This window comes from Tetrahymena thermophila, assembly GCF_000189635.1.
Source record: "Tetrahymena thermophila SB210 genomic scaffold scf_8254675, whole genome shotgun sequence".
Taxonomy (NCBI): Eukaryota; Ciliophora; class Oligohymenophorea; order Hymenostomatida; family Tetrahymenidae; genus Tetrahymena; species Tetrahymena thermophila.
The window spans coordinates 1,641-18,152 of NW_002476441.1; the positions used below are offsets into that span (position 1 = coordinate 1,641).

The window sequence follows — 16,512 nt, forward strand, 5'->3', positions numbered from 1 at the left end:
GTCCATAAGGTACTTTTTTTAAATATTAAATAATGTGAACCTTGTAAACTGTAAAATTGCTAATAATGCTCTTCTAGTTAAGCCTGCAACAAGTGTGAAAATAATTACTAATTACATAATAACTAATGCTTTAAATGTTAAAAAGATTAAAAATAGTAAAATGATGAAAATTAATGTCAAAAATGTCTTATAAGCAATTGCAAAATATGTTCAGAATCTAGTGATAAATGTGAAGAATGTGAGAATGGTTATTAATTAAATCAATAAAAATGTGAAGAAATAAAGTGCGAATAAAATTAATTTTATAATTATCAGAGTAAGGCTTGTGATTCATGCTAAAATAAATTTGAAAATTGTAAAGAGTGTAATTAAAATGAATGTAAAAGTTGTAATGAATCCTTCTATTTAGATAAATCTGTTAACAAGTGTGTTAAAAATTGTCCATAAGGTACATTTTTAAATGATAAATAATGTGAACCTTGCAAGCTGTAAAACTGCTAATAATGCTCTTCTAGTTAAACCTGTGAGAAGTGTGAAAATAATTACTAATTACATAATAAATAATGCTTTAAATGTTAAAAAGATTAAAAATAGTAAAATGATTAAAATTAATGCCAAAAATGTCAAATAAGTAACTGCAATATATGCTCAGAATCTAGTAATAAATGTGAAGAATGTGAGAGTGGTTATAAATTAAATCAATAAAAATGTGAAGAAATAAAATGTGAAGAAAATTAATTTTATAATTATTCAAGCAACAATTGTGATTTATGCAATTCTAAATTTGAAAATTGCAAAGAATGTAATTAAGATGAATGTAAAGGTTGTTTAGATTCTTTTAAACTTGATAATTTTTCTAAAAAGTGTGTTTAGACTTGCCCTAAAGGGACTTTTGAAGATCATAAAAAATGTGAGCTTTGTAAACAAGAAAAATGTTTGGAATGTGATAAAAATAAATGCCTTTCTTGTTAAAATGATTTTTATTTATATAATTAAAAGTGTCAAAATAGCTGTGACGGTCTTCTAATTGATAAGTTGGCATACAGATGCTATAGTTATTGTATACATCCTCTCATAAAGTATGAAAATGAGTGTGTTTTGAAATGTAAAGATGGATTTTATTTTGATGAAAAATTAAGAGAATGTTAGAAATGTAAAACAGGTTGCTCTTTATGTGAAGAGAAAGATATTTGCTTTTCATGTGAAGAAGGCTTTGAACATAACAAGATTCTAAATAAGTGCAATGAAAAATAAAAACCTTCAGCAGAAGAATAGAATGCATCAGAAGTTTGTGGCTATGAAGATAAATAAGATCAAAGTATCTGTTACAATCTTTATTTAGAACTTTTAGGATATAGCTAAATTTATGACTACTTAGCTATTTTATCTATAATTTATTTACTACCTTAGTTATTATTCATGACTAATGAGTACACAATATCTCTTTACTTTTTATTAGTTGCTCAACTCAGAGGAAACTCTATTTTCTTGCTTGATAATATGCTCATTTACTATACTTAAGGTTTTATAAAAGCTGATTATGCCTTTAATCTTTTAAACATTCCTTCAAATTTATTCTAAATAAACGATTCAATTATATTGCATAAAATTAAAAGCTTTAATTCAATTTGGCTAGTTCAAAATATCTTCACTGATTTTTTTAATAACTATTTTTATCAGTCTCTTTTGATTGGATTAATAACCATATTGTTCATAATTTGTAAACTTACAAATCTTATTTTTAATAAACTGAGAAACCTTACAAGATATCTATGTTATAAGATGCTCTTTCTATTCATAATAATAAGTTCTAACTCATTGTTAATTGCTGAAACACTTTAATTGCAAAACGAAAGTTTAAATAAAATAGAATTTTTCCTATCTATTCCATATATTTTAATCTATATAATATACTTTTCATTTATTGTAAAAAGCATATGCTTTTCATAATTCGACTCAATGCAATTAGAGAAACTTGGTGCTGTTTGTTATAAAATAAAATAAAAAAGGATTTAATAAGTATTTTGGATTATTTTTGAAGCCAAAAAATTAATATCAGTAGCCTTTATTTTAATTTTACCTAACAAAACCATAGCTCTATCTATTGATTTAATTTTATCTTCCGGATTTACGATATATATAATAATAGCAAAACCCTTGGCTTAGTAAAATCAAAATTTAATGATTTTGGTTTAAGAAATTATTTCTTTTTTGGCCAAACTAATTCAAACAATTCTGATTAGTGAACTAGAAATTAGTTTTACAAGTTTCTCAGCCTTACTTAAAAGTAATTTGTTTATTTATAATTTTTCTTTAAAGTAAATATTAAAACCTTTTTAAAATTATTTAGTATTTGCAGGTTCTCTAATTTGTATACAAGTATTGACTTTATTAAGGGGATTAATCATTTTTATATATTTTTTATATAAGAAATTCAAAGCTTGTACCAAGAACAGCTTTTATAAGAATTAGTAATTAAAATAATCTTCTTAGATAGTTTCTTTTAATAATATTTAATTAAATACGAATACCATTTTCGAAATCTTATAACAAAGTTAAACATCGATTGATATAAGTAAAAATTAAAAAATATTTAATTGAAATATAATAAACTAAATAAACATTTATGAAAATTGATAAAATTAAATCTTAAAGCTCCATAAAATATTTGAAATTAAAACTGAAATTATTATAAATAATTTGTAAATTTATATAGTAAATATCTACCTTTTTTTCAATAATTCTTCTAGTTATAATTTTTTTAAATTATGTGCATGTTTAAATAATAAAAAATTTCTTAAATTCATTTTTTATTTCATATTTTTCTAACTTAATTTTTCAGTAGCAAGTTTCCTTATTTAAATTGTATCAAATATTTTTTTTAAAAATTAGCTAAAATTTTTGGTTTAGCTCCTAATCAAATCTATGAGAAATATTAATTTTAAAAATTAAAATAAAAAATATCTCTCTTTAATAAATTTTTTATTTTTTAATCACAAAATATTGATTAAGCTATTTTAAGTTTATTATTTAATATTTTTTTAAATTTTTAATTTATTTTGAATTATTAAATTGTTGAATGAAAAATTCGCAGTTATTTTTTAAATTTAAAAATAGTGAAAAAAACATTAATTTAGCTATTTTAGTTACTCATTTGACACTAATGATAATTTTTTATATGTAACTAATGAGAGTTTTACTATTATTATTTATTCTTTAAAATATTAAAGGTTTATTAAAGGTTGCTTATTTAAATTTAATAAGAAATTTGATAAATCCATTTTATTTAAATAAAATTATTAAATTATTATTACTGAAAGTTTGTTGCTCAAAGAATATCAAGTGGTAGTTAAAAGAAAACTGAGTTTTTGAATTCTTAATCGAAGGAAATTAATTCAAAAATACCTTAGATTATTTTACATATGCATTTCTTATTATATTTAACGATCAAAATAATGGAATAAAATTCACTATTTAAAAATCAATTAATAAATATAATGATTTAGCTTATAAATTAAATAACACCAAAATTATTATATTTAGTAGTTTTAAAAAAGTATCAAATATATAAAATAAAATGGATTTTTAATCTATTAGGAAAGTTTCTTCCTCCTTAATCTTCCAAAAATTCATTTTTCCTTGAAACAAATAACTTTTGAAAATCAAATTAGAAGGTTATAATTTATTAAATCATGATATATAAAATTTATGATAAAGAAATTTTTTTATAAATAAATCGTTTAATAAATGTGATTAGTTAAGTAATATAGGAATAAATAAATGAGCTTCCAAATAATTTACCTAAACTGTTCAAAGATAAACTTTAAATAGCAGAGCTCAATAATATTTTAAATTTAAAATTGAGGATATTAAATAATAAGTTAGTTAAATTAAATTATTTTATATTGTAAAATGTATAATAATTAGACTGCTCTGAAAAATTTTTAAATGCATTATTTAGTTTAAAAAAAATTATTAGATAATTAAATTATAATTTGAAAAATGGTAATCAATAAAAGTAAAAAGAAATAAATAACAAAATAATTGATTAAGGAGAATTTAATATTTTTGAAAAGATCCTAAAAATAAATTCATTTAATAATTAATTTATAATTACCATCATTATAATAGCAAAAAACAGATTTATAAATATAGATACAAATATATATTTATATTTATGATATTTTGATATTCATAAATTATAAATATAGAGTTGCAAAATAAGAAAAGAATTTGCACATACTAGAAAAATTTTTATTTTTTCTATTTTTTTTGCTTTCAAGGTTGATAACCATTACCAAAATATAAAATTTTATTTTTAATATAAAAAATTAAATCATATGTGCATTAATTATTAGAAAAATAAGAAGATTATTTTTTTAACCAAAGATATCCTTTATTTTAATTAAGAAATAGAACCAAGTTAAAGGAACTATTATTATGATATTTCCTTAAAGATAATAAATACAAAATTTACTTTTTAAAAAAAGAATAGTAAAAATAAATATTTATAAAATTTAAAATATTATTCAATATTTAATATTGTTTCTTGATTTTTTGTTTGAAAATTAGCACCAGATCCAACAAATAGTTTATGAGATAGAAGAGTTATCTTAAAGAAGCAAAATTTTTGAAGATTCAATATTGATGAAAATTCTGGGATTAACTAAAAAATTTCAGAACTCAATGTAAACTTGATTTTTTTAATGATCAATATGATTTGCATTCAGAATAATCATAAAAATTGATTAGCTTCCTTTTTCTTACTAACATTATAAAAATACTATTAATTTAAGATTAAACACCTCCTATTTGTAATCCAAAGAAAAATTTAGATTGTGATTATTAAATACTGAAACCTTTTTGCCAACGCTCACCAAAATCCTTCTAAATTAATTTGTGGTAAAAATCTTAATTAACTGATGGAGAAAAACAAATAAATAATTAATTATGAAAATATTTAAATAATCATTTAGCTGTATGAATTATATTTAAATTTCTAAGAAATATTGTTTTTAATTCATTGAATTTTATTAATTCAAGTAATATAATATTATAAACTGTAACAATGCATTAGTAATAAGCATATATACTTTCAAAAGATGCGCTATCATATTAAATGGATTAAACTGTCTTTTATTAATTTATTCATTTAAAGATAATATCAAGGGCAAAGTAAATTAATATAGCCAGAAATATAAAAAATGTAAAATAGCGAAATACCATAGATGCATTTTTAAATAATTGGTTTTCCTAATAACAAAAAATTATTACCAGAGAAGTTTTTTTATAATAAAAAAGAGATGATTGGGAAGATTTAATTACTCTCAATATTTCAAAAACTATCTATTGATTGATAGAAATTTATTACTATTTATCTATTATTATTAATAATATTTTTTTTGTTATTTTTTATAGTGCCATTCTAAAGAAAAAGTTGATAAATATTATTTTTTACTTTAAGACTTTTCAATTTCAATTAAAAAGGTAAGCACAAATTCTTAAAAGCATAATTGCATTACGTAATTTATTAGTTTGATTCTAAATAATGATAACAAGAATGATACTCTCTCAAAAGTCAATTAAGCTATTTCTCTTATTTATATTAATTACTCCAATCTTTTTTTAAGACTATCAATTTATTAGATGGAAAATTTGTAATAACTTGCTTTATTTAAAATTATCATCCTAGTCTTTTAAATAAATAAAAAACTATTTCAAAATAAATACAAATATTGAAAATATTTTTAAATATTTATTAATTTGTTTGTTTAGATACATTTTATAATTATGCTATATTCTATACGTTAAAAAAGTACATATGCGAATAATTGCATATTATATCAGTAAAAAAGTACCACAATTATATGGATTTTTGATAACTAACAATATTCACAAAATCTAATAAATAATAAAAAGCAAAATTACTCAGATATTATTTACTATTCATGTGCTTTTCTATTTAATAGTAAACAAAATTTGTAATTATCAGCAATAATTATATTCTGACTTTTCACTTTTACCTTCAAGATATATGAAATATTATTCACTAATTGAAAATAATACCTCTTTACTGCATCTTCTTAATAATAATTATTTTCTAGTTAATATTTTATATATTTAAATCTTTTTATTTAACTGGTTCATTGAATATTCAATGATGGAAATGTTTATGAGCTAATTAAATAAAAGTACACAGTATTTAGTATTCTAATTCATTCTCATTTATTATATATTTGCTCAATTATTTTAAAAAATTAAAAAGTTATTTTTTTTATCCAAAAATATTGTATTTGGTTTAAACGATTAGTAAAATTTGGTGGCTTTAAATTATATTAATAAAATAAAAAATTGTGAAATTAATTATAATTAATTAAAAAAAACTTTTAGTGTAAATAATCTGAGAAAATAATCTTTGAAACAAATAATTATTTAAGATGGTATTAGTTTCTTTGTTTTTTCCATTTTTAGGTAATTATATTTTTAAATATCCAACTTTTCTTAAATCTATTATTTAATTTGATAGTTTTTTCTTTCTCCTTATTTATCTCTGCTAATCTTATCAGAACTGAAGATACTCAACAGGAAGATGAAACGATGTATTTTGTTTTCTTTTGCTTTTTGAATAATTTACTTCAAAATTAAATTAATAAGTTCGAGGCATCCAATATCAATAATTTTAATAATATATTAATATTATATGAATCTATTTTGCTCATTGAGGAAAATAAATAAATTTTTATTTTATTTTAAGCATCACTTTCTAGTTATTATTTTGGAAAATTTATAATTTTTAAAATTAGTTGTTTTATATTTCTAAAATTAGTTCTTTTTAATTTATATTAATATAATGGCAATATATGGTCCTTAAATAATTTTAAAAAAATATTTTTATATTGCTAATTTTTGATGATATTTAAAAATATTTGAGTAAAATAAATTTTTAATTTTTATTTTATTATAGACAATATTATATATAGAAGTTTAAAAACAACTTGTCATTTTGTATTATTAAATTCTTAAGAATTAAATAAAATTTAATTTTGATAAAAGATAGAAATGATTTATTTCTTTAAATAAATTTAAAATAATTATTGAATATAATTCATTTTCTTTAATATTAAAAAATTTATTCTTTTCTTTAAAGCTTACGTAGGAGATAAAAACTAAGATTACTTTGTGGAAGTAATTGTTCATGTGACCACTGGTATAGTTTTTGCAGTCGTTGCTAAAGTGGTCCTTATTATTAATCGGGAAATAATTGCTATAGATGCTATACAACATGTGCTTCTTGCTAAAAGGGAGGTTAATATGATTGTTAAAGTTGTAATAATGGATATTATTTATTTACTGATTCCTCATGTGGTGTATGTAATACAAATAATGGGTATTATATAAGTGGTTCTTACTGCTATCCTTGTCATTCTTCATGTGCTACGTGTTAGGCAGGGGGAAACTAAAATTGTTTAACATGCCCAAGCGGAAACTACTTGTATTATAATAACACTTGTAGTACTTGTGTTAGTGGTTATTTTACATAAGGAATTTATTGTATTCAGTGCAATTCTTCGTGTTCTACTTGCAATGGCCCAAATAATAATAACTGTATTACATGCCCTGCAAGTAAATATTTATTTTAAGATAGGACTTGCAATAATTGTAATATAAATAGCGGTTATTACATTAATGGAAATAATTGTTTACCTTGCCATACATCATGTGCAACTTGTAGTGGGCCATATAATAATAATTGTTAAAGTTGTCCTTCTGGTAAATATTTATATTAAAATGGCATATGTGATGTTTGTAATACCAATAGTGGTTACTATATAAATGGCATATATTGCTCACCCTGCAATCAATCTTGTATGACTTGTAATGGACCAAACAATAATAATTGCTTAAGTTGTCCATCAGGAAAATATTTATTTTTGAATGGTATGTGCAATACTTGTAATACCAATAGTGGCTACTACATAAATGGAGGTAATTGCTCATCATGCGATTCATCATGCACTACTTGTAATGGAAAAAATAGCACTAATTGTTTAACTTGTCCTACAGGAAAATACTTATTTGCTAATAACAGTTGTAATGATTGTATTACCAGTAACGGATATTTCATAAATGGCAATTCATGTACTGCTTGTGATTAATCTTGTGCAACTTGTAATGGATCTTAAAATACTAATTGTTTAACTTGTCCAACAGGAAAATACTTGTTTTTGAATGGTACTTGTAACATTTGCAATACTAATAATGGATACTATATAAATAGTAATAAATGTTTTCCTTGTGACTCATCTTGTGCCACTTGTAATGGGCCAAATAACTAAAATTGTTAAAGCTGTCCTTCAGGAAGATATTTATTTTCTAATGGTGTATGTGATATTTGTAATATTAGTAGTGGTTATTACATAAATGGTGGAAGTTGCTCACCTTGTGATTCATCATGCTCTACTTGTAATGGAAAAAATAGCACTAATTGTTTAACTTGTCCTACAGGAAAATACTTATTTGCTAATAACAGTTGTAATGATTGTATTACCAGTAACGGATATTTCATAAATGGCAATTCATGTACTGCTTGTGATTAATCTTGTGCAACTTGTAATGGATCTTAAAATACTAATTGTTTAACTTGTCCAACAGGAAAATACTTGTTTTTGGATGGTACTTGTAACATTTGCAATACTAATAATGGATACTATATAAATAGTAATAAATGTTTTCCTTGTGACTCATCTTGTGCCACTTGTAATGGGCCAAATAACTAAAATTGTTAAAGCTGTCCTTCAGGAAGATATTTATTTTCTAATGGTGTATGTGATATTTGTAATATTAGTAGTGGTTATTACATAAATGGTGGAAGTTGCTCACCTTGTGATTCATCATGCTCTACTTGTGATGGATCAAATAATACTAATTGCTTAACATGCCCCTTAGGAAAATATTTATTTGCAAATAAAAGCTGTAATAATTGTATTACAAGTAATGGATATTTCATAAATGGTAATTCTTGTGTTGCTTGTGATCAATCTTGTGCAACATGTAATGGGTCTTTAGCTAATAACTGTTTAACCTGTTCTTCAGGGAAATATTTATTTTCTAATAGCACATGTAATATTTGTAATACTAATAGTGGTTATTATATTAATGGTGGTAGTTGCTTTTCTTGTGACATTTCTTGTGCTACTTGCAGTGGAAATTAAAATACAGATTGCTTAAGTTGTCCTTCTGGTAAATATTTATTTTTAAATGGAATTTGTGATAATTGTAATATAAATAATGGTTATTATGTAAATGGGATTAATTGTTCATCTTGTGATTCATCTTGCATGACTTGTAGTGGACCAAATAGTAATAATTGCTTAAGTTGTCCTTCAGGAAAATATTTATTTTAGAATGGAACTTGTAATATTTGTAACACAAATAATGGCTTCTTCATAAATGGTGGTTATTGTACTCTTTGTAATTAATCATGCTCTACTTGCAGTGGACCAAGTAGTAATAATTGCTTAACTTGTCCTTCAGGAAAATATTTATTTGCTAATAATAGTTGTAATAACTGTATAGCAAGTGATGGATATTTTATTGATGGTAATGCTTGTACTGCTTGCGATCAATCTTGTTTAACTTGTAGTGGTTAATCCTCTAACAGCTGCTTAAGTTGTCCAAATGGAAAATATTTATTTAATAATTTTAGTTGCAATATTTGTGATGTCAGTAATGGTTTCTATATAAATGGAATTAATTGTTATCCATGCGATTCTTCTTGTTTGACATGCAATGGCCCTTCCTCTAATAACTGTTTGAGTTGTCATTCAGGATAATATTTATTTGCAGATTAATCATGCAGAGCTTGTGATACCTCCAATAAATTCTATATAAGTGGAATAAATTGTGTTTCATGTAACTCTTCTTGTTAAACTTGTAATGGGTAATCTCCTAATAATTGCTTGTCTTGCCCTCAAGGAAATTATTTATATGCAGATAACTCATGTAGTAGTGTATGTGATATAAATAATCAGTATTTTATTGATAATTCTAAGTGTATTGCTTGTCACTCTTCTTGCTTAACTTGCAATGGACCTACTCTTAATAATTGTTTAACTTGCTCGGAAGGAAAATACTTATTTTAAAATAATTCTTGTGATTCTTGTGATATAAGTAATGGCTACTATGTTAATAATACTAAATGCTTAGCCTGTGATTCTTCATGCGTGACATGTAGCGGTTCAACCAAAAATCAGTGTCTCACATGTCAAAATGGTAAATACCTATTCACAGATAATTCTTGTAATGTTTGCAATACAAGTAATGGATATTTTATTAATGGTGTTAATTGCTTAAAGTGTGATCCTTCATGTGCGACTTGTAATGGATCACTTTTAACAAATTGTATTTCATGTCCTCCTTCAACCTACCTATTCATTGATAACTCTTGTAATTAATGTAATACAGCTAATGGTTATTATGTAAATGGGAATAATTGTCTTGCTTGTGATTAATCTTGTGCAACTTGTAATGGTTCAACTCCAAATAATTGTCTAACTTGTACTTCTGGATAATACTTGTATCAAGATAATTCTTGCAATATTTGCAAAATAAATAATGGTTATTTTATTAGTGGTAATAATTGCTTAAAATGTGATCTTTCTTGTTAAACTTGTAGTGGATCTAATAAAAATAATTGCTTAACTTGTCCTCTAGGTAATTATTTGTATTCTGACAATTCATGCTAGAATTGTGATACAAGCGCAGGTTTTTATGTTTAAGGTATAAAGTGTTTGGTTTGTGATTTAACTTGTAAAACATGCAGTGGAGGACTATCTACAAACTGTCTGACCTGCCCAGATTAAAAATATTTATTCCTGAATAATACTTGTGGTGCTTGCAACACTTCTAATGGGTATTATATTAATGGAATTTAATGTCTAACTTGTGATCCAAATTGTTTGAATTGTAATGGTCCATCAGCCACTAATTGCTTAACATGCCCTTCAGGAAAGTATTTATTCTAAGATAATACATGTAATAATTGCATAACTGATAATGGATATTTTATAAATGGGTAAAATTGTGTACCATGTAATAAATCATGTAAAACATGCAATGGGCCTTTAGAATCTAATTGTTTAACATGCCCTTCAGGTCAATATCTATTTATTGATAAAACTTGCAACATTTGTAACACAAATAATAGTTATTATATTGATGGTATTAATTGCTTTGAGTGCAATTAATCTTGCTTAACTTGCAATGGCCCTTCATAAAATAATTGTTTGTCATGCCCATAACAAAAATACTTACACTCTGACAATACTTGCAATACCTGTGATATTTAAAATAATTTTTTTATTAGTGGAAATAATTGTATTTCCTGTGATTCTAGTTGTGCAACCTGTAATGGGTCAACTTCAAAAAATTGCTTGACTTGTCCTTAGCAAAAATATTTGTTTGCTGACAATAGCTGTAACTTATGTAATACAGCAAATGGTTTTTTTATTTCTGGTGTTAGTTGCTTGTCATGTGATTCTACATGTGCAACTTGTAACGGCTTACAAACAACAAATTGTTTATCGTGTCCTAATGGTAATTATCTTTATTCTGATAATTCTTGCAAAAAATGTGATATTAATAATGGATATTACATTAATGGAATAAACTGTCTTAAATGTGATTCTGCATGCTCAAATTGTTAAGGACCTACTTCTAATGATTGCTTAAGCTGTCCTCCTTAAAAATATTTATTTTTGAACAAAAAATGTGATAGTTGCAATGTGAATAATGGCTTTTATATAAGTGGCATTAGCTGTTTGCCATGTGACTCAACATGCTTAACTTGCTAAGGATCTTCCTCAAACAACTGTCTATCTTGCTAGGTTGGAAGCTACTTACATCCTGATAACTCATGTAATAGTTGTGATATATCTAATGGTTATTATATCAATGGAACTAATTGCTTAAAATGTGACTTGTCTTGTAAAACTTGTAATGATGGATCTCAAAATAGCTGTTTGTCATGTAATAGTGGAAATTACTTGTATTCTGATAATTCTTGTAGCATTTGTGATACAACTAAGCAATATTATATTGAAGGAAATAAATGTTTAGTATGTGATAATTCTTGTTTAAGTTGTAATGGCCCTTCATCAACTAACTGCTTATCTTGCAAAGATGGAAACTATCTATTTTCTAATAACTCTTGTAATACATGTGACACAGTTAATGGGTTTTATATCAGTGGAAAAAAATGTCTTATTTGCGATTAAAGTTGTTAGTAATGCAACGGTCCTTTTTTTAACAACTGTACATAATGTCCTCCCTCAAGATATTTGCATTCTGATAATACATGTAATTTATGTGATTTAAATAATGGTTATTTCATTAGCGGTATTTAATGCTTAGCTTGTCATAATACTTGCTAAACATGCTTTGGTTTGCTGTCAAATAATTGCTAAACTTGCCCTATTGGAAGCTATATGTTTTAAGATAAATCATGTGGGAGCTGTAATACTAATAATGGATATTATATAAGTGGTAATAATTGTGTTCAATGTGACTCATCATGCAAAACATGCTTTGGAATATAAAAAACTAGTTGTTTAACCTGCCCATCAGGAAAATATTTGTTTGCTGATAAATCTTGTGGATTATGTGAAGTAAGTAATAAATTTTATATTGACCAAAATAATTGCTCACCGTGTGGTTCTAACTGTTAAACTTGCAATGGTCCAGCATCTAATAACTGTTTAACATGCACAGCAGGTTTATATTTATTTTAGGATGGAACTTGTAGTTAGTGCTAAGTTAATAAAGGATATTATATAAGTGGAAATAAATGCCTTCCTTGTGATCAAAGCTGTTAAACATGTAGCGGTCCTTCATCTACGAGTTGCTTAACCTGTCCTTCTTAAAAAACACTATACCCAAACATGTCTTGTCAATTTTGCGATATAAATAATTAACAATTTATTGATTAATAAAGTAATTAATTAAATTTTTTTTTTTTAACACTAAAAACTTAAGCAATATTTAATTTTAAAATATAATTTATTTTTTAAATAAAAATAGGTGGATTCTGCTATCAATGTGATTCATCATGCCAAACTTGTAATGGAAAAACAAATAAAAATTGCACTTAATGTAAACTTGGGCTCTATTTCTTACCTGATGGGTCTTGTGATTCTTGTCCTGGATAGGGCTTTTACATAGATGGAAATTATTGTAAGAAATGTGATTCAACTTGCTTAACATGTAATGGGCCTTCTAAGTCAGACTGCATTACTTGTTTATATGCTTATTCATATTTTGATTAAAGTCATTATTGCTAAAAATGCCATTTAGATTGTTAAACTTGTTCAGGAAGCTAGTAAAACTAATGCTTGAAATGCTTAAATCCAAATTTATTTATAACTATATAAAGTGGAATTTGCGGTTTATGTTAATCTACAGAATTTAATGATAAAACGAAGTGCATAAAATGCTAAAACAATTGTCTAAGTTGTACTTCTCTTAATACTTGTTCTTAATGTGAAAAAGGATATTATTACAAGAATAATATGTGTAATAAATGTGATGATAATTGTTTATCTTGCAGTGATTAATATCAATGTAATACTTGTGCTTCTAACTATACTTTGTATGATGGGTTGTGCTTTAGCTGTAAAGAAGGAACTTATTTAGGTAATTTTATATTCTAAACAATACTCAAAAAATATTATTTTATTTCAATTTTTTTAAAAGAAAATTAGGTTTACAAATTTAATTTATATTTATTTAATTATCTTAAATTTATAATTTTGAATTTTTTTTTTAATTTGAGCTAATTATTTATATATAATATATGCTTCATTGGCAAAATATTAATTTCATTATATATATTCGTTTTAAAATAAAGATTAGGCTAAAAAAAGTTGTTAAAGTTGTCATTCTAAATGCAAAAGCTGTTTTGGGCCATCAGAAACCCAATGTATATAATGTGCTAATCTTAATTAGTTTTTCGATTAGAATAATTATTGTGTTGATAAATGTTTAGATGGTTATATTAAAAATCCTTAAACAAACAAATGCTAAAAGTGTTTTTATCTTTAGATAAGTAAAACAGCATCAACTTGTTTGCTCTAGTGTCCTGAATCATATTATTCTGATTCAAATAATATCTGTTAGAAATGCGGTATAAACTGTATACATTGCGAAAATTCTTAAATTTGTATACTTTGTCAACCTAAATTTAGTTTTTAAAGTGAATCATAAAGAGTTTGTACAACATGTCAATCATTTGAATATGTAGATAGCAAAAATACCTGCTAAAAATGCACAATTACAAACTGCTTAGAATGTGAAAGTAAAGATAAATGTACAACTTGTTTGAAAGAATATAATAACAAAATATCATATTGCGAATATGATACAAGGTATGAAAACTATTCATGCTTGTATAATACTTAAAAGGAATGTCTATAAGAATTAAATATCATAACAAAAGCTGATACAACCATGCAGTCTGTTCAAGTTGCTTCAGTAACTTTTTAAGCTACAGCAACTTTTATTCTTTCTTCTTCAGGGAATTTATTTTCATACTCACTTTAAGTTTAGTAATTGATAGGAAACATGAAATTTTCTGGATAATTGAAAACTTTAAGCATAGGTTCTACCTTCCTTGATTAAGGATATTAAATGAATATTCTAAGTCTAATACCTTCTCCAATATTTTAGGGAAGTTAAAGCAATAATAATTCAGACAACAATAAAAAATATACTGACAAAAGAATTTTAGATTAAACAAATGCTTCTTCTAGTGACTTTAGGAGATTGAATTCAATTAAATTAAGTCAATTATTTTTGAGTGACTTTATAAAATTTTTAGCAATTGCAGCAAGTCTAATAATCTTTTTAGCGATTGCTAAGTCTTTGAAGAATAGGTTTGAATTCTGCAGTGAAGTCAACGAAAAAAATGTTTCATATTTAATTAAACTTTAACTTCTTTTCTCAAATTACATTTTGATTTCAATTTTTAATTCGTTCAAATACTTAGAATTTTAAAATGTTATTTAGATTGTAAGTTTTTCTCTATAAATAACATATTTAATATGCTATGGCTTGTTTTTAGTTTTCTTTTATTTGAAGATTAAGAATTTCAATAAAAATACAGATATTTAATAAATCACAAAATACTATAGTTTAATAGATGGTCTTTAAATAGAAATTCCATATGCAAAATACTTTTGGTTACTTTTTGAAATAAAGAAAATATTGAATTCTTGTTTTATCTTTTTAATCCCAAACTAAATAGTCTCTTTATGCCTAATGTTATCTCTAAACTTTGTTTTTTTTGTTTACATTCTACACTACAAACCAATTCTAGCTTAATAAGAATAAAGATACTACTTAGCTCTTGAATTTATGCAGCTGCTAATATGCATAAATATGATTTTAGTTTCTTACTATAACAGTATTTACATAGCATGGTCTACAGTAATTTGTTTAGGTCTTTTATATCTGATAATTTTGGTATATTCAGCTTTTGTAGTAATACAAATTTTGCAAATCAAATTTTGCAAAAAAAGATTTATTGTTTCTAAAAAAACATATTTTGAAGAAGATATCACAAATAGGCAAATAAATTAAATTATGTAGTAAAATTTACTAAGAGTATAGATAAGATAAGGGATTTCATTTTCAATAAAAGATAATTCACAAAACTATACTTCAAATTCAATGTAAATATTTATTAACTAAAATTTTTATAATTTTTAAATTCCTTTAAAAAAAGTGAGAGCTCAAGAATAGAATATCTAGATAACATACATTAGCTATCTATTAAATGGAATAAAAATCCAATTTATACTAAAAAAGTAGCTTTAAATCCATTTAAAACATCTTAAAATTATATATGAATTTAAAACTGAAGTTATTAATAAGTATTAAGTAATTCTGTTATTTAAATGCATTTTAAACTTCATTTAAATAAATTTGTTATTTTATTAGAGTTATTAAAAAGATAAAATTTATTTTTGAATAAAATTTTTTGATTTTAAAGAATTTCTTTTAAAAATCTTTATTAAATATTCATTTTATTCATGAATTTAAAAATAGAAAAATTTAAAGGAAATTTAATCTTCTTATAGCCATCTTAATAAAAATATATTTAATTTTAAAACTTAAAACAATTATAAATGCTTATATTTAGATTTACTTTTAAGATTTACTCAAGTAACTTTTAATATTTTTTAAATATTTAATTTTATAAATTTATTCTTAAAATAAAAAAGAAAAAATTATTTTATTAATGAATTTTTTTTATGAATTGTTTTAATCATTGATAAATTAAAAATATAAAAAAGATATTTTATATAATAGCTACAAAAATAGTTCTAATTATCATTGAAATAAAAAATAGAAAGAAGTACAAAGATATTTTATCGAATAGCCACATTTATATTAATAATTTAATTAATCTTAAAACTTAAGAAAATAAGAAAAATCATGAATTAAAGCGTCTATTAT

General features: G+C 23.7%; 3 protein-coding genes across 3 annotated transcripts in view; all 3 read left to right on the plus strand. All coding sequences in view use genetic code 6, as the record gives it.

The window, feature by feature from the left end:
• TTHERM_01357370 (hypothetical protein) overlaps positions 1 to 1,430 on the plus strand; it is a gene marked incomplete at both ends in the record, with an annotated part of 3,000 nt that extends 1,570 nt beyond the window's left edge. The window contains 5 exons of the mRNA XM_001013517.4: positions 1 to 9; positions 146 to 155; positions 316 to 802; positions 1,000 to 1,318; positions 1,411 to 1,430. The exon at positions 1 to 9 is cut by the window's left edge and continues 1,044 nt beyond it. Of these exons, the coding sequence (XP_001013517.4) occupies positions 1 to 9; positions 146 to 155; positions 316 to 802; positions 1,000 to 1,318; positions 1,411 to 1,430 (845 nt within the window). The remainder of the gene's footprint in view (positions 10 to 145; positions 156 to 315; positions 803 to 999; positions 1,319 to 1,410) is intronic.
• A 529-nt stretch (positions 1,431 to 1,959) lies between these two features.
• TTHERM_01358370 (transmembrane protein, putative) lies at positions 1,960 to 3,659 on the plus strand (the record flags this gene model as incomplete). Its single annotated transcript, XM_001013518.1, has 2 exons — positions 1,960 to 2,287; positions 3,598 to 3,659. 2 exons carry the CDS (start codon positions 1,960 to 1,962, stop codon positions 3,657 to 3,659), a joined length of 390 nt encoding a protein of 129 aa, XP_001013518.1.
• A 2,498-nt stretch (positions 3,660 to 6,157) lies between these two features.
• On the plus strand, positions 6,158 to 15,902 carry TTHERM_01358380 (zinc finger lsd1 subclass family protein; the record flags this gene model as incomplete). The annotated part of the gene is made up of 5 exons (XM_001013519.2): positions 6,158 to 6,198; positions 7,148 to 12,990; positions 13,078 to 13,689; positions 13,904 to 15,725; positions 15,779 to 15,902. The coding sequence occupies 5 exons, from the start codon at positions 6,158 to 6,160 to the stop codon at positions 15,900 to 15,902; spliced, it is 8,442 nt and encodes a 2,813-aa protein (XP_001013519.2).
• Positions 15,903 to 16,512: the final 610 nt, after the last annotated feature.